This window comes from Meriones unguiculatus, chromosome 10 (assembly GCF_030254825.1).
Source record: "Meriones unguiculatus strain TT.TT164.6M chromosome 10, Bangor_MerUng_6.1, whole genome shotgun sequence".
Lineage (NCBI taxonomy): Eukaryota > Metazoa > Chordata > Mammalia > Rodentia > Muridae > Meriones > Meriones unguiculatus.
In genome coordinates, this window is record NC_083358.1 from 8,689,982 (window position 1) to 8,715,009 (window position 25,028).

A 25,028-nucleotide genomic window follows, 5' to 3' on the forward strand; every position below is an offset into this window, starting at 1 on the left:
GGAGCTTCCACCCGGGCGCGTGCGCAGATCACGTGGGTAGCGGGCCTGCCGCTGAGACCGGGGCGGCGGCCGCGCGGGCAGGCGGCGGGACGGGTTTCGGAGACCGCGCCTCTCGCTGCAGGTATCGCGTCCGCGCCCCTCGCGCCCCGCTTCCGGCCCTGGCCACGCCCCCGGGGACCCCAACCCTCGGGACGCCCTCCACTCCCCGCCGCGCCCCATAGCCACGAACTCTTGGTTCCGCGCTCCGGGCGGCCCCACAGCAGCCGGAGCAGGTGTTCCCGGGCCTCGTCTTCGCCCAGCGGCTCGCACGCGCGACACGCCCCGGGACCGGCCTTTTTTCCGGTGCCTCTTTATCCTCTTTTCCCCACCTCTGGGTCTTGGTGGGTACTAGGACTCAGAACTGGTGCCGAATGGCCGCGCCGCTGAAGAAAGCGCGCTGATCCTGCAGAGCCGGGTGCGTTCTGCAGACTCGCTGGGCCGCGCTGGGCGCTGCTGGGGAGGGATGGGGCGTAAGCAGGCGAGTCCCTGTTCCACCACCAGGACTCAGCCGCACCCACGAGCGGTGACCACAGCGTGTACGTACAGGTTCCCATGGGGAGTCTCATGGACTACCAGCCAGGGCTCCGGGCCGTGCCTTAGTCTCAGGTCTTAACTGTGAGATCCTGGGTATCACTTTGTGTCCTTTTCTCGTGTGTAATTACTGTCTTGGAAGACTGAGGGAGGGGATAAAGTGAGGCCGAAGGGATAGCGCTCTTAACAGCTTTTTTATAAAGTCGGGTCAGTACAGCAGCCATAGCTGACATCGAACCCTGAGAGATAATCCTAGCTAGTGGCTCAGGTTTTATTGGGCGGTTGCGGAAAGGCGCTGCTGTGGGTGCTTTTTATGCATCACCTCATCTAATTGTCATTGTGGCCAGGAAGTGTTAGCCCCTTTTACGGATGGTGGAGAAAGGATAGTGTGTTGTCGCATTGTAACTTCATCCAAAGGTAGGATCTCTTTTCAGAGTGACCCTAGTCATTGTGGAAATATTTCAGAAGCGCCGAGTTCAACACTACTTTATTAGTGGATGGTGTGTGTGTGTGTTGGGTGTTTCTCATTTATGTGTAAGTGTGGAGGCCACAGGTCAATGTCCATCACCCTCCACCATATTTTTTTTGAGAAAATGTCTCACTGAACCCAGAGTTTTCTTAAGGCTAGACTGGCCAGTCCCCGTGATCCTCTTGTCCGTTCCTTTCCTCCCATCACTGAGGTGATAAATTGGTTCTGCAGTCACCCTGTCTTACATAGTGGGGATCTCAACTCAGGTCCTCAAGCTTGCTTAGCAAACACCTAATCCGCTGAGCCATCTTCCCATTCCCCGGTGCATTTTTTTTTTTTAATTGAGGCAAAATTCACATAACAAAATCCATAATTTTAGCTATCTTGAAATGTACAACTTAGAACTTTGTGGTGTATTTATAGTGTTGGGCAGTTGCCACTGCCCTTAATTCTGGATAATTTCTACCACACCAAAAAGAAACTCCACCTCATCAAACCTGCAGCTTGTCGACATGCTGCCTCCAGTGTGTTTTCTGTGACTCTGGATTTCCCTGTTGTGTATGTTTTATACGTGTGACTGTATGTTGAACAGTCTTTTTAGCATGGCTTCTGAACTCAGCCTCATTCATGTTTTCATGTCACAGCAAGTGCTCATGCCCATTCCTTTTTAGAGCTCAGTAACATTCCACTGTGTTATGGATGGGCCACGTTGTGTTCATTGTTTGATAAACATTTGGCAATTTCATCTTTTGGCTAACTTGAGTAAAGCTGATAGGAACCATGTTATAAAATTTTAATGTAAGCAGAAATTGTCACATATTTTGTGTGAGTGTCTAGGAATGGCCTACTGTTGCCTTAATTCCTGGAGACCTGGATCTCAGGGATATTAGTTCTTGGGTAAGGGTCCTGGTTCCCATGTTGCCGTTCTTTTCTCTCATCTTCACTGCTGGTTCAATCCGTGACCAAAAATAGGCAGAAGAAGGTAAAGAACCCATAAAATGTCATGGTGTATAAGGGAAAACCTTGCCAGAATGCTGATAGAAAGTTTTGAGTTTTTTCTCTTCAAGAGTGAAACTTGAGCTCTGGTACAAACAGTATCTGACAGGACTTACTAAGGCAATATTGTATTTACTAGGGGCAGTATTGTACACACAGCATTTTGGTACTGTGGAGCCGTACCAAAAAAAAATGCATGAAGACCAGTTTCCACCATTACAAACTCCAGGATTCAGCAGAAGAGCTTCTAGAAAATGCTATGAGGAAATTCCCCGCCAGGGGTTGGAGTGTGAAGTCAAATGTGATGAACACTGCTCGTAAAGGAAGGGATTCGGAAACAGACACCCAGCTCATCAACAGTGTTAGCAGAGAGAGCAGAGAGAGCCTGTGTCCAGGACTCTTGTCATTCAGAGAGAGAGAATACAGTACAGTAGGGAGAAGGGCAAGCGATAGGAACAGGCATTTCAGAGCTTCAGCAAGCACAGCACGTACTGTTCAAAAGAGTCTTGACCCCGTTGCTGGTTAACCACGCCTACACACTCCGTTTTTTGAGGGTGAACTCTTGGGCGTTCCTGTGGGTGGCACAGAGGAGGCAGTATGACCCCCATCTGTGAGGCAGGTGGGTCAGGCCTGCCACTGTGGAAGGGATCGCAAGGGAGAGTGGGACCCTCAAGTACCTTGTGGCTCAGCAGTTCTACTGTGTGGCACATCCCTTCATGAATGCCAGCACCAGTGCCCAAGACACATGGTTGGAATTTGAGTGGTGGCCCTGTCCTAGAGGGCACAGAACAACCCAGGGCTGGTGGTTGCACCAACAGGAATTGTGTGTGGGAGTGTCATAGCCTACAGCAGAGCTAAGACCTCAGCTGATAGAGAAGCCTCCAGAACAGGAGGGTGCAGGTCAGCTCAGGACACTGGAGGAGTCCCTCAGACAAGCAGCACTCAGCAGCGTTGTGAAGTGTCTCAGAACAGAAAGAGCCAGGGGAGCAGGTTTGGGGTATGGACTGTGATGCCAGCATTCAAGACGCTGAGGTAAGATGATGAGTTCAAGGCCAGCCTATATCTCCAAAAACCACACCCCAAAAAACAGAACGACCTCTTGGGAGGGTGTGCCTTTCAGTGAAGAAGAGGAGACAAGGAGGAAGCCTGGGGTTCCTGGAGCTCACTAAATGTTGCTTTTGTGTGGCTGGTCACTGAGTGGGTGTTTTGTTTTCCTTGAAACTGTGCAAAGTAGGTTTTAATATGTTTAAATATGTTTATATGTGTGTTTCCTAGTTTTTTCATTTGTTCATTTCTTTGTTTGAGACAAGATCTCTCTGTAGACAGACTGTCCTTAAACTCACAGAGAACTGCTTGCCTCTGCCTCCTCAGTATGTCATCATGGCCATTCCTCCACCCACCCCCCATGCCACCCCGCGCCTTTTTTAAATTATGGAGAAGTTAGTTTTGAACACAACTCCTGACCTCTGGAGGCGTGAGCTCCTGCTGTAGAGTCAGAGATGAGTGAAATGTGTTAGAGACAGAGCAGCAAGAGTTAAGGCCAGATTGGAGAGGTGAGGGGTCCTCTGGCTGGAGAAGGTTGGTCCTCAAGTCCATTGGTGGCTGGGGCTTTGAACCAAGGAGGAGTAGATATGAGCTGGCTTAGAGGCTGGACATGACTTTGGGTTTTTTGTTCAAGGCAGACTCAGTAGAAACACCAGAGTCAGGCAAGAGCACGTGCATGGTGTGTGGCTGCAGAGGGCAAGCAGGTCTTGTCAGTCCTTCCCAGCCTGCAGCATCACCTTCCAGTCCAAGAGCAAAGGCCTCTCTTCCTGATAAACTATTGTTATCCCTGAGGGCCTGTTGGAGTGTCTTCCAGACTGGTAGTACATTATCTATCTGTCCATCCCTTCTTCCTAATGTCTGTCCCTGTGTCCACGATACTGCCTTCTGTAACAAGTTACAAAAGTGACTTAACAAGCAATTGTTACTTTATATAGGTCAGCAGTTTAGAGACCAAACTCCACCTCACCACACTGAAGTCACAGTCCCCACCAGAGTCCTTCTAGAGACCCCAGCGAAGATTGTCCGCACTCTTTTTGGCTCCCAGGGTCATCCACAGCCCTTGACTGTGAGCCCTCGGAGACTTCACATTACTCGCTCTGCCTCTGACCTTCCTGTTCCCATCTAAGGACACATGGAATGTCCAGTCATGCCTCAGGACTGTGCCTGGAGTGGGGGCTGGCTGGCTAGACGGCCCCACTCTTTATCCTGGGGCTCTTACTCATCTCTTAGAAGTGTCCTGTGTATGTCCTGTTTGTGCCCCTTGCCTCAACAGCCCTGCAAATGCCCTACCTCACACGTGGTCAGTTATCTTTCTGTGGGTCCCCAGGCATATACACCAGGAGACTCCTGATTTATTTATCAAGTTGCCATCTTGAGCCCTGTTTGAGTGGTTTTGTTTTTCATGCAGTTAACTATGGGAGACCTCCCTCCTCAGGCCAGTGACCATCCCTTTAGGTCTTTTGATGGCTTCGTGCTTGCTCATAAAAAATATGGTGTTTGACTACATTAGGCTTCTATGAGTTTGGTGGGTGTGAGTCAGGTCTCGCCTTGACCTAGCTGGGAGGGATGAATGTTGTTTCTTCATGTCAAGGCTCCAGCGTGCCAGGGCTGCCTGCCAGTGCCTGTTTCTAAGTAACACATTATAGGTGGCAAGACAACTTTCTCAGAAGTTCATGACAGTGGCAAGCTGGGGGTCTCCAGGGGAAAATGCCAAGACCCCCAAACCACCCACCTTTCTCCTGCCACTGCTAGAGGAAGAGAAAGTGTTGGGCTCCTGGGTTCAGGCAGGTCAGCCAGAATCTACCAGGTTTTGGCTGTGGAGTACACAGGCTGGCTGCTGTGGTGTGGAAGTTCAAATGGGTGTTGCAGGGGACTGAGGAAGGTATTGTGCAGAGAGAGGGTGACCCTTCCACAGGCAAATGCAGAGACCAGAGACAGGTGATGTGGGCAGCCGGCTGCTCGGACTCCGGTGCTATCGGGGTTAGCACAGATTGCCCTTGTTCCCCACGCTCACCTGGATAGATTTTCACCTTATTTAATGATGTCCTAAGAAGAAAAGAGTCAGGACAGGGATAGCATACCCTCTCCACTCTGCCTCCAAGCCAGGGCACTGTCCCCAGGCACACACTCTTTGCTTTGCTGCCGACTCATGCATGAAAAGTTTTGCTTTGTTTTGAAAGCATTGATCTCAGTTTTTGCATAAAGCGTTCCCAGCTGAGCTGGGCATTTGTTTGCTGTTGGCTTTTTCTCACAGCTGCCATTAAGAGGGCAGCGCTCTGTAGCACCAAGGCTAGAGCTGGCAGCAAGAAGGTAGGAGAAGGCTGGGGTTGATGATGATTAGAACAAAACCCCTGATGTCAGGAACCCTGGATACCTCCCTCCTTTCTCTCTTTTTTCCCCCTCCCTTTCTTTACAGTGCTTGTAGGCAGGACCTAATGCTGGGCGAGCTGCTGAGCCACACTTCCACCCACCCCCCACTCCCTTTAGATGTTTTTCATTAAGTTACAGGCTGGCTTTGAACTTCAATCTTCTCTCTTCAGCCTCTCCAGTAGCTTGGATTACAGACTGTGCCATGGAGCCTAATTTTTTGTTTTCTTTGGAGACAGGGTCTCATTGTGTAGCCCTGACTGGTCTGGAACTTATTATGTAGAGCATGCTGGCTTTGAACTTGCAGAGATCCATCTCCTCTGCCTCACCAATTCTGGGGTTAAAGGCAAGTGTCATTAGGTTTAGCTGGGGCCTAAATTTTTTAATTTTTATATTTATTTTTGTTTTGTTTTGTTTTTAAGACAGGGTTTCTTTATATAACCTTGCCTGTCCTGGACTCTCTTTGTAGACCAGGGTGGCCTCAAACTCACAGAGGTCCACCTGCCTCTGCCTCCCTGAGTGGTGGGATTACAGGCTTACATTTATTTTTTTGGAGACAAGTTCTTAACTATGTATATAGCCCAGGTTTTTGGCCTCAAACTTGGAATCCTCTTTCCTCGCCCTCCCAAATGCTAAGGTTTTGTGTCCACATCACTACTCCAGGCTGAGAAAAACTTTCAAACTTACTGTCACGTCCGCTTGATTAAGAATGCGGTAGAAATGTGGAACTTACCGGAGAGTACCATGTGTGAGAGTGCCCTGTGTGATCGGGGCCTGGCGGTTGCTGTGGCATTTCTTCTGTTTGTGGCTGTCTAATCTTGGTTGCCCCCTGCCTGTGCCACAGCTTTCTCTTCACACTTCCCTGTGTCTTTTACTGGGAGGGCAGTGTGCTCTCAGGTTCCTGCTTGGTGGTTGGTTTGTTTCGTTTTTTTCCCTCTGGGAAACTTAATAGAGCTTGAGACACCAAGGTGCACAGTCCTTGCCCAAAGCTTGTGCTATTTTTGCCACTGTGTTGAGTGTTTTTAGGGCTCCCCTCCTCTCACTTTAATGCAGTTTCCTTCTAGAAAACACTCCCCCAACATTTTAAAGAGAGATTTCTTGTTTGTTCGTTTATTTAATGTGAGTGCTCTATCTGCATGTACACCTGCATGCCAGAAGAGGACATCAGATTCCAGTGTAGATGGTTGCGAGCCACTATGTGGTTGCTGGGAATTGAACTCAGGACCTCTGGAAGAGCAGATAGTAAGTGCTCTTATCCACTGAGCCATCTCTCTAGCCCTAGCCCCATTCCCACATATTTTTTTCCCATATATATATATATATATATATATATATATATATATATATAATTTTTTTTTTTTTTTTTTTTTTTTTGGGCGGGGGAGAAAGGGAGTGGTGGTGAACTGGTGATCCAGTTTCCTGTGTGTAAGCTCAGCTATCTTACTATGTGCATGTGAGCCTTCAGGCTCATCTGGCCATTTAGTGTCCACTGGATCTGACTGCAGCAGCTCCTTTAATGGTCCAGGATAGAGCACAGCCCTTGGTGATGCCATCAGGACCACACCTGGCCTCTGGCACCTCTCTAGGGTCACCTTTGTTTGTAGGCCAAGATACCCAGATAAGATTGTATTTTAATTGTTAAGTGCCTACTTCTGTGGTGGATCCTTAACACCTGTCATGATTCTTGGGCTTCGTCTGTACTTTAATAAATGTTTGCTGTGTGCACATTTAAAGGGGGCATGTGGGACTTTGTCGGCCCTAGATGCCAGAAGGGAAAATACCAAGTTAGTAAGGGAGGGTGCTCACTTTGCAGTTGTGGAAGAGCACCGTTTTCCTCATTTTGGGGGATGCTCCTGTGTATTTAATATGCAAGTTTCTTGGGGCCAAGGCCATGTGCTGTCACTACCTGTGTTTATTCCAGTAGTCACTGTTGAGGTAGTAGGTCCTCAGTGCTTGCTGAGTGAAGCCAGAAGCTGAACACATTCCAGGCGGCCATCAAGTGACCTCAGAAGTGGGGCACTTGGGTTTATCTTTGTTGAGGCTGCCGGTAGCACAAAGTCCGATTTTGGAGGAATTCGGTAGCTGAGTGGTTCTGTTGCTTAATCTCCCTGGAAGGCAAGAACTTTCTAAGCCCCACAGGTGTTAAACAGTGAGGTCGTGCCCAGACCTTCTCAGGCCCGGGGCTCTCAGGAGCTGATGCTATTTGAATGCAGAGTTGTGAAGGCCAGGGTTCTCCTGAGGATGTTTGCTCCATCCACAAAGAGCAGCTCTCTCTCTTCTTGTTCCTGCAGGTTGCCATGGCTGCTGTTGACAGCTTCTACCTCTTGTACAGGGAAATCGCCAGGTCTTGCAATTGCTATATGGAAGCCCTGGCGTTGGTGGGAGCCTGGTACACAGCCAGAAAGAGCATCACCGTCATCTGTGACTTCTACAGCCTGGTCAGGCTGCACTTCATCCCTCGCCTGGGGAGCAGGCCCGACCTCATCAGGCAGTATGGAAGATGGGCAGTCGTCAGTGGTAACTTCAGCCTTTCTGTTTGGGTAGTATTTTAAGTCCGTGCTTCCAACAAGGAGCTACGGAATTTAAACTGGAGTCTTCTGCCTCCTGCTGAGACCTCATTCTGTGCTCTTCCCTCCTCACTTCAGGGAGCCCTCTCTTCAGATTGGCATCCTCCTCAGCCCTCCAGCTCCTGTTCCCAGCTTCTCCCTCCCTCCCTCCTTCTCTCCCTCTCTCCTTTCCTTCTTCCTTTCCTCCCTTCCTCCCTCCCTTCCTCTCAAATCTTTCCTGCTGTCTGTTTCAAAATTACCCTCTGAGGCTGTCAGTGCTCTTAGAAGTGCTTCACCTGTTTTGAATTGCTTTGGGATTTACCTCCTGTCCCAGAAAGCTCATCCTGACACCTGAGCAAGCCAGGTGCAAGTTTGGAAACAGATTCCTCACCCCAGTGTCTTACCCCAGCAGGCTGAGTGTGAGCCTTCACACACATATAAAGGTTGCGAGTGCCACTGTGCCTGTGTAAAGGTCTGGTAATGACTCTTGGGAGTCAGTGCTCTCCTTCCTTGGGTTTGAACTCAGGTTGCCTGGCTTGGCAGCAAGCACCCTTACCCACTGAGCCATCTCTCTAGTCTGTGCCTGGGGATCTTTAATGTTATGATTTACCTTATCAATTCAGCATTATCCTTAACTGACGGGTGTTACGTATTTTTCTCTGATGAGATCAACAGTGAGTAGTTCTGGTTCTCTTCATGAATGCCATGCTTCTTCGTGCTCATGCCTCCTGGCTTGCCTTGCAGGGGCCACAGATGGCATTGGAAAGGCCTATGCTGAGGAGTTAGCGAGCCATGGACTCAACATCATCTTGATTAGTCAGGAAGAAGAGAAGCTGCAGGCTGTGGCCAAGCACATAGCTGACACCTACAGGGTGGAGACAGTTGTCATGGTGGCGGACTTCAGCAGAGGCCGGGAGATTTATGCTCCAATCCGAGAAGCCCTGAGAGACAGAGACATTGGCATCCTGGTGAATGATGTGGGTGCATTCTACCCCTACCCCCAGTATTTCAGCCAGGTCCCCGAGGACACGCTCTGGGACATTGTGAACGTGAACATTGCGGCTGCGAGCTTGATGGTCCACATAGTGCTTCCGGGAATGGTGGAGAGAAAGAAGGGTGCCATCGTCACGGTGTCTTCTGGCTCCTGCTGCAAGCCCACCCCACAGCTGGCTGCCTTTTCTGCATCCAAGGTTAGGCCCTTCTTCCTGTGGGATGGTCAGGGAGTAGTCAGCTCCCATTTGCTTATTCTGGCACTTCCCCAGAGGTGGGGACAGGCAAGTCCTGCTCCTGGGTTTTCTTTCCAGTTCTTTCATGTTCAAAGTTCTCCCCCTATGCCTCACCAGGCCTATCTGGACCACTTCAGCCGAGCCCTGCAGTATGAGTACGCCTCTAAAGGGATCTTCGTGCAGAGTCTGATCCCCTTCCACGTGACCACCAGTGTGACTTCACCCAGCAGCTTCCTGCACAGATGCCCATGGCTGGCGCCTTCGCCGAAAGTATATGCACAGCATGCCGTGTCCACCCTGGGCATTTCAAAAAGGACCACAGGCTACTGGTCCCACTCTATTCAGGTAGCACCATGCCGTCAGGTCAAAGCTCTGTGTGCCATGCCAGGGACCAAGGGTCGGGAATCCTCACTCTCGCAGAGATTTTGGTTACAATGCTAGATGCTCATGTGGGGTTCTTAATGCAAAAATTTTCAAGTTTTCTTTGTCACCCCTAAGACAGGAAAAAGGTTGCTTCCTGTGGATATGTGAGGATTCTGGGTGCTCCGATAGGGATTTCAGTTCAGATGTCTTGATAGTGCTGGAAGGGAAAATGCTATATTCACAGCCCAGTCCAGAAATTCATGAGTTAGTGCCATAAGTACATAACCGTTGTGTCAGATAAATCTTCATGTATTTTATTCTTGGACTCATTAACACAGGAAACCTAGAATTTTTCGTAAGGTCTTTGTTGTTCAGACAAAACAAAGATTTAAGGGTATTTTGGGACCAGCCAGATGGCCCAGTAGATAAAGGTGATTGCCACCAGGTCTGATGACCTGAGCTTGACCTCCAAGTCCCACATGGTAGAAGTCGAAAACTGCCTTGAACAGGTTGTCCTCAGCTGTCTACACACACTATGGTTGTATGGCCCCTGCACGTAGACACACAAATAAATGTAACAAAAATATTGGAAATTTACGAAATATTTAGAATTGCGATTTTAATCACTAGGCCAGTAACTAAATCATTTATAATAATTGTTTCTTATTATCTGGAATAGAAATAGATGTGACCAATGGGCTCAGTGGCGCATACCTGTAACCCCAGTGTTCTGGGAGGCAGAGGCAGGCGGATCTCTGTAAGTCCGAGGCCAGCCTGGTCTACAAAGTGCGTTCAGGACAGCCAAGGCTGCACAGAGAGATCTTGTCTTGAAGAAAGAGAGAGAGAGAAAGAAAGAAAGAGATGTGACCAAATTTAGAATTTACTGGGAACTTTCTGATTACCAGGCAAACACTTTAGGGGGTGTTGTGCATAAAGATAATTGAGTTTACCACCACAACATAAATGTGTGAGAAGATCAGCAGTGAATTATTAATTTGTCTAAAGGCTCAGAGCTAAAGGTTTGTCTAAACAGAGTCTAAGTAGTTGTTTCTGAGTCCGTAATTTCTCAAGAACTGAGCAAAGAAACCTGAAAAGTAGTCTTCGGCCTCCTCTAGTAGCCCAGGCATCTCTTTGATCCTCAAGAGGTTGAGGCAGAAGGATCTCAACTTAGGGTCAGCCTGTCCTATGTAGCAAGACCTTTTCTTTCTCAAACACAAAACCAAAAAGTGAAAAGTAGCTCCAAGGCTTTGAAGCTGTCTTAGAAATGCAGCTGTGAGAACAAGCAATAGCAAAATATTTTGGCCATGTCTGTGATACACGAACATCTCAGCCACAAGTAGATTTGGTCTACATTAATGAACTCTCTCTAGAATGTATTTTTCACTTAGGCCTTGGGGTGCAGCCTGGTAATCCCAGCTACTTTGGAGGCTGTGGCAGAATGATTGCAGAGCCTGCCTGAGCTGTAGTGAGCTCAAGGCAACCTGGGCACCTTATGAAGACCTTATCTCAAAAGTTTAAGGGAGAGAGGGAGGAGGAGCAAGAGAGAGAATGAATGAACCAGGGATGTTGCTCAGTGCTTGAGTCCGTGCTTAGCAAGCATGGGGCCTTGGATTCTACTCCCAGTATCACTGTACACAACAAAAGTGTATTTTTCTGTCAAGAAAGTCCATGAAGCTAGTGTAGTGTCCAGGGTAGTTTTCTATACAGCGCCAATCAATGTCTTTTTTTTTTTTTTTTTAATTTTTGGAGTGGTGCCCCATTTTTGTAGGTCCCTGGGGGTAATGTGCGCGTGAGTGCAGTGACCACAGAGACCAGAGGAAGGTGTCAGGTCCTGGAGATCTGGGCGGTACTGAGCTGTCTGATGTACATGCTGGGAACTGAACTCCAGTCTTATTTGAGAGCAGCCAGCTCTTCTAACCTCTGAGCCTTCTCTGCAGCCCCAGCTTATCTTTTATAGCAAAGGTTTGATTCATCCACCACTGTCTTGGCCACACTGCAGTTCTCTGGTGGCTCTGGCTGTGACTTTTCCTGTGTAATTCTTACTCTGAATGTAATCTCCCAGGGTCATAAAGGTCACAATTTGAGGAAAATTGCAATATTTTTATCATTCTCTAGCTATAAGGAACAAATCTGGGATATGTCCAACATAAGGTACAGTGTCTTAGCCCTAGCTGACCTTCCGTGCTGTGAGTTTAATGAGAATGGTGTTCTGCATTTGTTGCTGGGAGGCAGAAGTTGATAGCATATGAGCACTGGTGGGTCTCTAAGGCATCGCATTAGAGATGCCTTCAAGCTGCAGGTATATAAGGCAGTGATGGATGGAACAGGGAGGGTAGCAGGATTGCTGTTGTCTGGTCCAGACAGGTGGCTGTCTTAAGTGGAGGTAATCAGGGGTGGTGGCTAGTGGGAGCTGTGCACTACTTGCTGCGGGGGTCCTGAGGACTTCTGCCGAGAAGCTGGGATGGCAGCCGCACAGCTGGGAATTCAGGTAAGAGGTTTCTGCTGGAGAAAGGTTTGCAGGTTGGCAACGTTTGGTAACATCACAGCGGGAGCATGTAAGAAGAAGGGAAGAGTGTCAGCATAGGGCAAAATGGAGGCAGGAGGTCTAGCAGAGGAGGGGATGGGGTGAGGGAAACCAGGTGGAGACTGACAAGTGTTCCCCAGCTGGGTTCACTGCAGCTGAGATGAGTGGTACCCGTGCATGCAGCTCCCAGCAGCTCAGTCCTGCCTGAGAGAACTGTGAGGGCAGAACTCGTGAGATGTGTACTCTTCCCCAGCCCCGCTTCCCTGCAAAACCCTCCATCTTCCACCTGCCCTGCTCAGTCTGGGAAGAAGGATACCCGTGTCTTTTCTGCTGAGTTGGCATCCCAGCACCCCAGTGTTCAAGTCACTGTCAGCGGCTTCCAATGTCTTCCTGAACTGCATCCCTTTGGGGATGCAGTTTATTGCTGCCCCAGGAGCACTGCTTTCTTAAACCTGGATTGGTCAGCATGACTCAAATGCTAAAAAGTTTAAAGAGCCTGAAACCCCCTGCCTGCCTCTTGCTTCAGCTGGGAAGTGTCCCCACCTCAGCTCAGAGTGGTGAGGTTCTTCCCTGTCTAATGGAGTGCACACGAGGGTGCAAAGCCCTGAGAAAATATTCATGTGCGGAAGTCAAGAAGAACGTAGCATTGTCTCCGCAGCAGTGCCTCCCACAGCAAAGGGCATAGGGCTTTATGCAGGGGGTCTATACATAACTCATAGGGTTGGTCCATTCCTGAGCATGCTCAGTTTTACGAGGCTAAAGAGCTGGACAGAGATGCTCTGGGCATCCTTAGCTTTCATCATAAAGTACAGCTGAAAACAAAGGAAAGGACATTTTGAAGATATCCTGACTCAGGGGTGTGCCTTTGAAGCCCCAGTGTTCCATGTGTTCACCCTGAGGATAAAGCTCATCACTCCTCTTCCCTTAGCTCCCACAGACGACTGCCGAGAGTGCCAGCACTTCACTGCCCTGCCAGAGAGTATTCTCTGGTTGGCTCTGCCTAGCGCCCTTCCCATTAAGCAAACACTGAAACATGTATTAACAACTACTGCCCAAGGGACTGCCAGGGTCTGGCCTCTCTCAGGTGCCCATGGTCTCATGTGGACCACTCCTGGGTCCTCCTGAGAGACCCCTGTAAGACTTCTTTCGTCTCCTCCAATTTAGACGAGATCCTGTTCAGGGTGGTACAGCCATAGCTTCTCCTTAATTTAGAATGTTTTACTAACAACAAGGAGATGTGTTCCCAGGAGCACAGAGAAAGGGAGTGGGTGCTGGTGGTGGGCATTGTGTCCTTGCCCATCTTAAATGAGTCCAGGTGAGTGCCCAGTGCAGAAGCAGACCTCAGGATGGAAGGGGCTCAGGCTTCTTCGTCAATGTTTAATGCGCTTTGTAGATGTCTGTTGGGTAGATCCCACACTGATGTGTTCTATGGCTTCAGCTTTGACAGTTTGGGATTCTAACCACGTTTTTCTTTCATTTGTAGTTTCTGTTTGCACAGTATATGCCTGAGTGGCTCTGGGTGTGGGGCGCAAACCTTCTCAACCGCTCCTTACGGAAAGAGGCCTTATCCTGCCAAGCTTGAACTGGGGAGCTCGGGAGAAGCTTGGCCAAGGCACCGTGACCTGCAGTATTCTGGCATTTGGAAGAACACGTTCACCTCACCTGTGTTTTGTCTCATACTGAGTACATAGTGTGTTGCCATCCTTCACGAGGCCGACGACGTCTGTGAGAAAAATCTCAGCAACCGCAGGAGTGTCCTAGGGCACATAGCTACAAAGCCTGAGAAGAGAACAGAATGCTTCCCCAACACTCACAATGAGACTGGCCAACTCCTATAACTTCTTGTGTTGGCTTTTGTGTGTGTGTGTGTGTGTTTTTTTTTTTTTTAAGGGGAATCACCTGTTTCCTTTTATAGGTGATTATAGTATTGGCTTTCAGATGTTCATTCTTGCTGGGCATGGCGGTTCATGCCTTTAACCCCAGCACTTTAGAGGTAGAGACATGTACATCTCTGAGTTTGCCTGGGCTACATAGTTCCAGCTAGCCAGGGACACGTAGGTAAAACCTATCTCAAAAAAAAAAAAAAATCAATTTTTTTGAATTAATAATGTTTGTCAGGAAGACAACAGAAAGTGTTATTTCCTAACTGTGAACTGTGAGTGCAGGTGGTGGTAGCAGGAGACACGTGTCACACCGCACAGCTCATGTGGGGCCTCTGTGTGTGCACACTGCCTTTCCCTAAGGGCGTTCTAGAACCGTGTGTATGCTGTGTGTGTGAGCAAAATTATTGATAGGACATCAAGAGAAACTTTGTCAGGATGTGGTAATGGGAAGCCTTCCCATAGTAAAGTCTGGGTTATTCCTTCTCACATGGTGAAAGCCTGCCGGCTCCGTGCCGTGGGCTTGCCATGTCTGACGCTGCTTCCTTTGAGTGTTTTTTCTCTTCCAACACTATAGGTGGGTTTGACTCCTAGATTGGGATACATAACAGATTGTCTTTGGATTTCCAGAGTTGTGGCTTGATAGTGATTTCTCGGTACATCCATGTTGTAACTGTCCCCCTTCAGAGCTGGTTATTGCTGTTTTCATACATTTTTCTATGTAATCCAGATTTCATCCCAGGAGCATTGTTGATAAAATCATCAAGTGTCTGTGGAATAGTGATTAAAATATGGGCAACTGTTGTGTGTGGTACGAGGTAGTTGTTGAAATGATGTTAGAAGCTCATTTTTGGCCTGTGTAATGAATGTGTAATGAATTATAGAGAATGCTTTTATTGTTGTGAAGGTACTTACACAAATCCCACAGTAGGGGTAAGGGTTAAAACTTACTGTCTTTGATCGAGTCTTATAAAACCAACCACTTGTAAGGGTCTCATTCTCAGCACCTGGAAATCCGGAAGGCACGGTGGCTTGTGGAGAGTGTGATACTTACCATGTGGTGCTGATGCTGGACCTAGGAAGTGAATATGGATGGAATGCTGGGACCTGTGTGGAATTGCTCTAGTGCCATTCCATCACCTGTAGGCCCAAGTGCACTTTTATGTTGAACATGCACTTTGCTCACAACATCACCTGTGGCATTGTCAACTGTGACCCAGATCTAGAAGATCAGTGGTTAGATTCTAATGTTCTTCTTATCCTCAGTTACGTCTTCAAAACGTGTAGAACTCCATGCTTGGAGATAGTGGCAGAAGAGCATTGGTGGAGACTTCTGTCATATGGATGAAAACTTTGGTGGATATGTGACAAGCAGCAGCAACTCCACCTGAAACATCACTAATCATGGTCCCATTGGTGGGAAGAAGGCAGGAGACTCGGGAGTTCAAGGCCAGCATGGGCCACATAGTGAAACCCTGGTTCAGGAGACAAAAATAAGAGCAAAAACACTCTGTCAGTTCCGTGTAAGGTCCTGTGGTCTAGTATTCAGACTTGTCAATCAAGTATGGAGTCCTTGCCACGTGATGGAAGAGGTCAGCACTGTCAGTGTCCCTTAGCTAGAACTTGATCATTGTGCAGACTCAGTGGTCCATGCTCTAGAAGACCGGAACCAGGCCTTCTTAGGCTCTCACGCTTAGCCCCTCTCTGCTGAGTTAGTCGGCTCAGTGTGGACATGGTTTTTTACCAAGGAAGGAGGGTCTCTGAACCTTTGTAACTTATCCTGTGAATCAAAATGTAACAATAAAAGCATCACTGTTTCCTTCAGGTGTCATTGCCACTAGAGGTTCTTGTACTCATGATGAACAGAAGTTGACCTGTTGTCATCTCTGGTTGGTGCTGATTAAACACAGTGCACCTCAGCATGCTTACTGCCTGCGGGCACCAAGCGGCTCTTATCTTCTGGTTGAGTAGGTGAGGATGGATTGTAAACATGGTGGGTGACTCATGAACCACTCCAACTGTATGGTAGGTACAAAAGCCAATTGTAGTAGGTTTTAAAACATGGGAAGAAAAAATGGGAGAGAGCAGGTAGAGAGTTCTTAGCAGGTTTCTTTTCCAAGATTTGTTTTTTAGTTTGTATGAGTGTATATATGTGTGTGTGTTTGTACCACATGCATGAGGTGCCATTGGAAGTCACAAGGCATTAGATTCCTTGGAACTAGTTACAGATGGTTATGAGCTACCATGTGGGTAACAGGGATCAAACCTGGGTCCTCTGTAAGAGCAGCCAGTGCCCTTAACCATTGAGCCATCTCTCCAGCCTCCTATTTCTTTGAATGTATGCATCTGTGTGAGTGTATGCTGCATGTGTTCAGGTGTTCACAGATGCCAGAAAGGAGAGTCAGAGATCCCTGGGGTTACAGGTGGTTGTGAGCTACCTGATCTGGGTGCTGGGGACGAAGGCCCTCTGGAAGAGCAGTAAGTGCCCTGGAACTCTCTCTCCAGTCCCTTGATCAGCCATTTTTGTTTTGCTCACCTCAGTGATGTAAAAATCTCTTCCTGTTTGGGAACTATAAGGTTGATAGTGTCTCCACAGTCCTGATGATCTGTGCCCCAGCTTCTGCCCCTATCTCCACATGCTGAGCTTGGTACAGTCCCTGACTTAGGCTTTGAGTTTTGACGTGTTCCCAGGAGAGTGACATGTACAGTTTCAACACTCGGTTCAGAACAGTGACAGCAAGCCTCTGCTTAGGCCGCGTGTGGTCACGTGGTTTCTAAGCAGTTACCCCTCGGAGTCTTTGAGGGATCAGTCCTGGGAGCCCCGTGGGCATCAAAATCAGCAAATGCTTAAGCCTCTTGGGTCAAATAAAATAGCATTTGTATGTAAGTGCACAGGTCCTCTGTCCACTTGAAGTCCACCCTCAGCTACAACACCCAACACTACATGACCACAGTGATCTCACACCTTCCCAGGGAGAAGTCGTTCCAGCACGTAGAGATTGATAAGGGAAACTTTAATAGTACCATAGGACTGGTTCTGGCTACTGTACAAAAGGGAGCCAACCCTCAACAGAAATCCCCATCGGTTTATGTGGTTTCAGGGCCCATAGTTATACTTCTGGGCAGTTAAATTTGTGTCACAGACACAGAAATTCCAAAGTTTGGTTGTTTGAACAGATGGGGAGATTTACAATATAAAGTACTTGCTATAGTCATCCTGAGACAGCCCCTAGGCAGCTGTTAACCATGGTTGGCATGCCTGATTGGCAGGATATTGCTCTTCCTGATGAGAGAGCCTGGGCTTAATGAGGACCAGGATCCAGTGGCACTGTGGCCCAGGGCTACCCGCTTTGAATTTGCCAACAGAGGCATGTTCTTTGATGCAGCAGTGCTCCTGGTGGCCAGCTGTGAGCCAGGGGTGCCTCCTTTTATTATGGCCCTAACAGGTGGCAACCTTAGTGAACAGGTATTAACTAACACTCAGAAAACCTAAACTAAATATGCTCAAGGTACAAATGTTTCTTTCCTACAGTCTGGTTAGTCCACTATTCAGCCTTGAGCACTCCTTTAGCTGAAGTTTACTGTAATTAACATTTCCTAAGAAGGCTTAACAGATCCTTCGGAACATCAACTTACTGTTGCTGGTTTCTGGTGAAGTAGGAGGGAGACAGCAGGCCAAGAACAAGACTGAAGCGGAGCAGAGACGGGGCAGGCAGTGGGGTCTACACAGCATCTCCTGCATGGTGGGCCATACATGGGGTCCCGGAACCTGGGAACACATGCAGTATACCCTTTTCAATGGGTGGACCTCCATCTACAGACCACACACGTGCCTTGAAACTACCCTTTAAAAAAGTTGTATTAATGTCTGTGTGGGTTTGTGCATAGTCGCGCACGTGCCCACAGAGGTCAAAAACAGCACATCTCCCCAGAACTGAAGTTACGGGTGGTTTGTGAGCTGCCCAATGTAGGTGCTGGGATCTAGACTTGGGTCCTCTATAAGCATCGTGCGCCCTCTTACAGGTACTCTTATGGCCCAGTCATGTTTCTAGCTTCCATCTGCACTTTCTGACCGAGCACGTGAGGAGCAAGGCAACAAGAGCCCCGCACAGGCTCTCCTCTGGGCCCAAATCCCCTCTCAGGAAATTTGGTCAGCTGGAGGTTCCAGGGAGTAACCCAATTTCTATACCAGGCTTGGTAGCCAAGGCCCATCTCCCAAGGTTGTGAGCCTAGGACTCTAGGTTTGCTTGTCTTCACCATCCGTTAACTGGTTCAGTCACAATATCCAAGCGTGCTTGCTGCTCACACTTAGGTTGTGCAAGGGCCAAGTGTGGTCCAGCTCAGTATTAAGACAGAACGAACCTATCCCACCGGTGTTTATAAATTGCTCAAGTACGTTTTACTAGGCCGACTTTCACACTGATCCTTGTTTGCTGAAAATGGTAAATACTGGGTGTTATAAACGCCCTTCCTGCTTCTCAAGATGTAGATGCATGCACCTGGCAGCAGTCATAAGGTGGACCATCCGAGGTCCTCTCAGCAGCTGGGGCCATGGCAGTAGTTTAGGAGAAGGCATAGATTTGGTTTAGAAGGAAGCCCTGTCAAGGGCAAAGGGATTTCGTTCAGGAGGGGTGCATAGAGCCAAGCCATTAGAGGCCCTCAGCCGCTGGGGCCAGGGGTGGGTAGTTTAGCAGGATACATAGACCCTGGCCATCAGCAGCTGGGGCCATGGCGGTGGTTTAGGAGTGTGCACAGATAGACTGGATACGAGGAGGAGCAGTTGGCTGCGCAAAGACGCGTGCTTCCCTTCCTAGTTTCCAGGCCCGCATACCCAGAAGACCCTAAACACACCACGTTCTCCACAGCCGGACAGAGAGATGGGGGCGGGGCCCCGCCCCCGCCCCAGGGCCGCAAATGTCGCGAGATCGCCGGACAGCCGCTAGCCTCGGTTGCCGGGACGTCGGGCGCGCGCACGCAGGTCGCGGGCGCGCGGGGCACGCCAGGCCGTCGCTCCTGTCCCACTCAGCGGCGCGGTCTCGCGAGACTTGCGAGTAAACATCCCCGAATGGAGACCCGAGGCGTGTTCGCGGCGGAGGCGCCGTTCTCCCGGGCCCGCCGACTCCGAGCCTGAGGCGGACGCAGGTACGTCAGCCGGCCGAGGGCGAGAGGCGGCTGCGCCCTCACCCCAGCCGCTCGCTCCCCGCGTGGGGGCCGCCGGCGACCGCTGCTGCACCCGAAATTGGCCCGCAGCAGGCGGAGCGGCGGCCTGGCCCGCGCCTGCGCGCGGCGGTGCGCACGCGCCGCCCTCCTCCGCAGGGCGCTGCGGTCGCGAGCCCCAGGGACCGGCCTGTAGCTTCCCGCACGTCGGGCTCGTGTTTGCATTTACTGTAGGGTCTTTTGTTTTGGTTTTGGTTTTTCTCCCCCCCCCCCGAGTAGGGCTTTGAAGTGACAGGAGGAACGCTCGAAGATTTTGATTGTGGCGGTCAGCCTCGCTAACCCTTAGGTTTGGAAAGGAATGAAAAACCGGACGGAGAGAAAAGTAGTTCGTACACTAAAATTTGCAAAACTAAAAAACTTTTTTTTTTTAAATGTGTGTGGGGGTTAAAGTTAATATTTGAGACAAGGTCTAAATAGCTCAAACTGGCTTTGAACTTTTGATCCTCCTGCCTCCACCTCTGGTGCCGGGATTAAAAACGTGCACCGCCACCCCACTTTTTTAATGTAAGAACGTTCCTTTTTCAAATGTAAGAACTTAATGTTTATGAAATGTCCGTATCACAGGGTCCTTTGATTTAAGTGTTACTCTACAGTGACTTTGCGACCGTGTGCTGAGCCACTCCCAAGACAACCCTCACCACCACCCTTTTGTGGTTACTGTCCATTTTCAGTCTGCTTATCTTCAGTGTACTTGTCTCCTTTGATTTGCCTTTTGGGACTATTCGGTCAGGAGTTGCATGTGTCCTTTGGTGTCAGGTTTCTTGGTGCCTTGTTTCCAGAATTCATCTATGTTGTAGAGTAAATCATTACCTTTTTTTTTTTCCTGTACTAGTGAATCAGTATTTCATCCTTTTTAATGGCTGAATGATACTACATTGTATAACAGTCCACATTTATTCCTATTCATGTGGAACACCTTTTGCCAAGAAGGTTTTATCTTCCCGTATGTGGCACATCAGGCCACAGAGGTGGTTTTTGTTTGTTTCTTTTTTTTTTCCCCGGAGGTGGGTACCTGAGCCTCACTTCTGCCCATTAGGATTCTCCTGCAGCCCTCGAACATCCCGTATAGCTGAGAGTTGGCTGTTACTTTTCAAAACTATGATGTAGTATTGGCGAGCCTCACTGCTTCCTCCAGTCACCCAGCAATGAAGGAGGGGTTTCTAGTCACATTTTCTTCCTTCTTGTTGCCATCGTAGTCTGTACTTTGATTCTCTTCTCTACCTGATGGCAGACAGTCTTTGGACAGGAGGCGAAAGGGGAAGTCTGAGTATGTGGTTGCACTTGTGTGTGGAGGCCAGAGCTCTGCAGCTGGCCTTCCTGACCGTGCTTCAACCTTATTTGTTTGAGAATCACTGATTCTGGGCTCAGTGATTGATCTAGACTAACATACTGATTAACTTAGACTAGTGGGCCAGTGTGCCCGAGGGGCTGTCTGTCGCTGCCTCCAGGTGCTGGGATTATGGTTGTGCCCTGGCTTGCTCAGCTTTCTGTGTGAATTCTGGGGATCTTAATTCAAGCCCTTGTGTCTCCTGGACCATCTCCCCAGGCCCTTCAAGGAATGTTGTTAATGCTTTCTTCTGGAGAGGAAGTTGTACATTATTAGCAACTCTTTTAAAAAAATGATTTCTTGGGCTGGAGAGATGGCTCAGAACTTAAGAGCACTGGCTGTTCTTCCAAAGATCCTGAGTTCAATATCCAGCACCCACATGGTGGCTCTTAACCATCTATAGTAAGATCTGGTGTGCAGGCAGAATGTTGTATAAATAATAAATAAATCTTAAAAAAATTCTTTCTTTTTATTTCATGTGTATTGGTGTTTTTCCTGCATGTATGTCTATGTGAAGGTGTTGGATCCCCTGGAACTGGAGTTACAGATAGTTGTGAGCTGCTGTGTGAGTGCTAGGAATCAAACCCAGGTCCTCTGGAAGAGTAGCTAGTGTTCTTCACCACTGAGCCATCCCTCCAGCCCCCCTGTTAACAACTCTTATTTTTATTTTTAGTATTTTTATTATTTATTATGTATACAGTGTTCTGCCTGCATGTACACCTGCATGCCAGAAGAGGGCACCAGATCTCATTATAGATGGTTATGAGCCACCATATGGTTGCTGGGAATTGAACTCAGGACCTCTGGAAGAGCAGCCAGTTCTCTTAACCTCTGAGCCACCTCTCCAGCCCCTTTTAGCAACTCTTGATTGCTAATTACTCTAGCCCTTCAGGGTGGTATAGATGGGATCAGAACCCAGTGGTCTGAAATGTTAAGGAGTCCAGACTGTCCATTTGGTATTTTGGGAGGTGACAAAGTTTAAGACTGAGGCAGTTAAAGAGGTGACAAATGAGTTGATTTATCTTTCCTAGTGGTGCAGTCTGTTTTGATATGTTTCAGAAATCCATGTATGTATGATGTCAGAGGACAGCTGTGGAGTGGGTTCTCTTCTCTCCCTCTTCTGAGGGTTCTGGAGATCAAACTCAGATCATCAGGCAGCACACCAAGCGCCTTTCCCCTTGGAGCCATATGACCAGCCCTGTTAGTCTTGGTTTTTATTTTTTATTTTATTTTGTTTTTTTAGACAGGTTTCTCCGTGTAGCCCTGGTTGTCCTGGAACTTGCTCTGTCGAATAGGCTGGCCTCGAATTTACAGAGATCCGCTTGCCCTTGCCTCCCAAGTGCTGGGACTAAAGATGTATGCCACCACCGCCCGGCTTATTTGCTTATTTTATGTATAGGAGAGTTTTGCCTGCATGTGTGTGTATTCACCACTTGCCTGAAGAGACCAGAAGAGGGAATCAGATCCCCTGGAAGTGGTTTTATAGACCTGGGAATAGAACCCAGGTCCTCTGGAAGAGCAGAAAGTGCTTATCACTGCTCCAGTCCCAGGTCCTATTAATCTTGACAGCGTTTTTTGTCATCGTTGTTGTAGTCCTTGTTTTCTTTAAGGAAATGAATTTCAGATAAAATGAAGGAAGTTAGAAGTTTGGTGGCACAATCTGTGGTTGGCTGGTCCCAGTTAGATGTGTAGAGACTAGGAGAGACTGCTAGGAGCCAAGAGCAAACTCCGCAGGGCAGGCAGTAAATGCCTCTGTGTCTCTGTTCACGTTACACTGGCTGCTGGGTCATTGAGGCCTCCATATACACCTTATTTTAAGGGAGTATCTTCTGGTGCTGCTCAATTGTTAGCCTGTTAAATAGCAGGAATACAGCCAAGTGTGCAGTCGAGTTACAAAAGAGATCGTTTTCCAGCCAACTTTTAATTGAATTGAATAGTACCCTTTCATGGTTTAAACAGCCTTCACTGGAGTTATTTCAGTAAACTAGTTTATTAAGAGGCAGGGCGTGGTGGCATAATTAGATGACTGTGATATGGGTTATTTCTTCTCACCTGAGTTAGATTTTAAAATTATATTCAAGCAAATAGCTTCAGATATATTTAAAGTATACCCAGAAGTGTAATCTTGCTGATGTTCTTTTACTGTGCACATTGTAAATAGAATTTCAGAGCTGAAAGAGGCATTAGCTGCCCCTTGCTGCTCCCTCTTGCACATGTGCCCCATTGCATCTGTTTCTGATATGCCTCATGTGGTATTTGATGTCAGGCTCATCGTAAGTCCACCCCTGTGAGCGGTGCAGTCATGCTCATGGGAAGCCATGGGTGGAAAGACTGTCCTTAGAATATGTTTCTTATAGAAAGTAATCAGGCTTTCGACAGGGGTGCCTGGGAATTAAGTCTGATCAGCACTTGGCGAATCCAGGGGTGGGCAGCTTCAAGAGGCTCTGTGAGTAAGCAGCCTGTCGGTGAAGTTTCCGGAAGGAGCCGTGTGGAGCTGCGGTGTCTCCCTTAGCAGGGAAGGCTACTGCAGACAGATTATGGGAACAGCTGAGAGAAATTGTTCACAATCAGTCTGTACCAAAATAAGTAAGCCTGACATGATTTTTGTTGTTGTTTTGGTTTGTTTTTGAGATAGGGTCTCACTTTGTGCTCTGGCTGTCCTAGAACTCACTTATGTAGACCAGTCTGGCCTTCAACTCTCAGAGATCCTCCTGCCTCTGCTTCTTGAGTGCTGTGTTTAAAGGCGTGTACCATCACACCCAGCATACAGTTGAATTTTTGTGCTGCTCTCTTACCAGAAAATGTAACGTCCTCATTTAAATGTTATTTTAAAGAATTTCTTGAACATAATAAATAATACGATTATCTAATTATAAAAATAATAAAACCTTTTTGTAATCTAAGAAGAAAATATAATAAAGTAGGAAAGGATGAGTCATCCTGCTGGAGGTAGGAGCATACATTCTGTTTTATTAGTTATCTTGCAGTTACTTTTTCCTGTGTGCATAGATATGTTAAGACAACTTTTTCAAGTAGCTTTTATTTTGCCTGAATGTCTGCATGTGCACGATGTGCTTGCTTGGAGTCCATAGAGGTAAGAGTGGTTGGTTGGTTGGTTGTGAACCCCCATGCGGATGCTGAGAGTCAAGGCTATGTCCTCTGCAAGAACAGCAATGCTCCTAATTGCTGAACCATCTTTCTAACCTCATGGATGCATTTTTAAAAGTCAAAGCTTGCCGGTAGTTGGGAGGTGGAAGCAGGTGGATCTCTGAGTTGGAGGCCAGCGGGGTCTGTAATAGTGAGATCCGGGGGCTATCCTGGAGGGAGACCTGGTCTCACAGAGGAGCATGTGTATGCAGAGTTTGGACTGTTCTATATATGAACTGATTTAATACCTCATTAGTCCATTTTCCTGTTACCAGCTCGAACTGACACTGTTTCCTGTTTTGTCATTCTAGAGGTCAGAAGTCCAAAATGAGTGCCATAAGGCTAAAGTCAAGGTGTTGATAGCTGGTTCTTCCTGGAGGCTCTCAAGAGAGTATCCGGTTTCTTCTATTTAGAGAAGCCACCTATATTCCTTGTCTCCTTAATTTCTTTTTAACCAAAAAAATCACACCCAGGCTTTTATCGTCCGCCTCTGGAACACCCACCTGGCTGTATAGAGTACCTTATAGTGACTAGGCTAGGGGGTGGAGGATGTCCTCCCCAGCGTATGGTGGCCATACCCTACTGAGTCTTTGTATAAAGTCACGTTTGCAGGTTCTGGGGTCAGGATGTGGACATCTGAGGGGACCATGATTCAGTCTCGTTCAAGACACAGTTAGAAAAATTGCTGCTGGGCATTCTATAGCACAAACAAACCATAATCATTTCCCGTCCCCTATCATTGAGTGCCTAGGTAGTCTCTAATTTTTCCGCATTACAATCTTGCACTGTATATTCTTAGGTAGAAATAGTGTGTTTTCAGGTTCGTGTGTGTTGGACTGAATTCCTAGGAGTCATTTTGAAAACAGCAGGCTCCTTTCCTGCTGTGAACCAGAATGTGAACCAGACATTGGGGTTCCTAGACAGCTTTCCCACTCAGTGACAGGGTGTAGGAGCAGCAGGGGCAGCCTCCTGTAGACCTCGGTTTTCGCACCCAAAAGTGTGGATAGTAACAGGCTATCTGAGGGTTATGTGAGTTACTACACGTAGTAAATTAGAATCCTATCTGCTACCGAGAATTGCTAAGTAGTAACTTGAGTTTTATTCGTGGTCAGGAATCTTTCCTATGCAGTACAGTTTTAAGGGTTTTAGTGCACATTGACAAGTGGTTTTGAGATTTAAAAAACAATTATTAATAACATGAGAATACTCACAGGGTTGTTGAACTTTTAAGCATGAGTTGTATTCTGAGCATGTTGTCGGCGTACTTTTAAAAACTATTTAATTCGCTGTTCCTTTTATCTCTTCCGCCCTTCTCCACCCCAATCCTTTCCAACACCAGGTAGGAGAGAAAG

At 48.0% G+C, this 25,028-nt stretch overlaps 2 protein-coding genes across 5 annotated transcripts in view; both read left to right on the forward strand.

Moving 5' to 3' along the window:
- On the forward strand, positions 1–15,809 carry Hsdl1 (hydroxysteroid dehydrogenase like 1). 4 transcript variants are annotated; one of them, XM_021631064.2, is made up of 5 exons: positions 1–121; positions 7,738–7,963; positions 8,737–9,182; positions 9,336–9,563; positions 13,589–15,809. In XM_021631064.2, the coding sequence occupies exons 2-5, from the start codon at positions 7,744–7,746 to the stop codon at positions 13,685–13,687; spliced, it is 993 nt and encodes a 330-aa protein (XP_021486739.1). In that variant the 5' UTR covers positions 1–121; positions 7,738–7,743; the 3' UTR covers positions 13,688–15,809. The 4 variants fall into 4 exon arrangements, with proteins under 4 accessions (XP_021486739.1, XP_060247880.1, XP_021486740.1 ...); XM_060391897.1 differs by having other exon boundaries at positions 38–121; positions 7,779–7,963; XM_021631065.2 differs by lacking the exon at positions 1–121 and adding an exon at positions 199–454.
- Positions 15,810–18,968: 3,159 nt separating this feature from the next.
- Mbtps1 (membrane bound transcription factor peptidase, site 1) overlaps positions 18,969–25,028 on the forward strand; it is a 53,383-nt gene continuing 47,323 nt past the window's right edge. The window contains exon 1 of the mRNA XM_021631042.2: positions 18,969–19,127. The gene's annotated coding sequence lies outside the window, so the exon portion shown is untranslated. The remainder of the gene's footprint in view (positions 19,128–25,028) is intronic.

Excerpts from the sequence above, each read along its gene's own strand:
- Hsdl1 (XM_021631064.2), top strand. The coding sequence starts at position 7,744 with ATGGCTGCTGTTGACAGCTTCTACCTCTTGTACAGGGAAATCGCCAGG. Across the intron at positions 7,964-8,736 it reads AAGATGGGCAGTCGTCAGTG|GGGCCACAGATGGCATTGGA; the intron begins GTAACTTCAGCC and ends CTTGCCTTGCAG. Across the intron at positions 9,564-13,588 it reads ACTGGTCCCACTCTATTCAG|TTTCTGTTTGCACAGTATAT; the intron begins GTAGCACCATGC and ends TTTCATTTGTAG.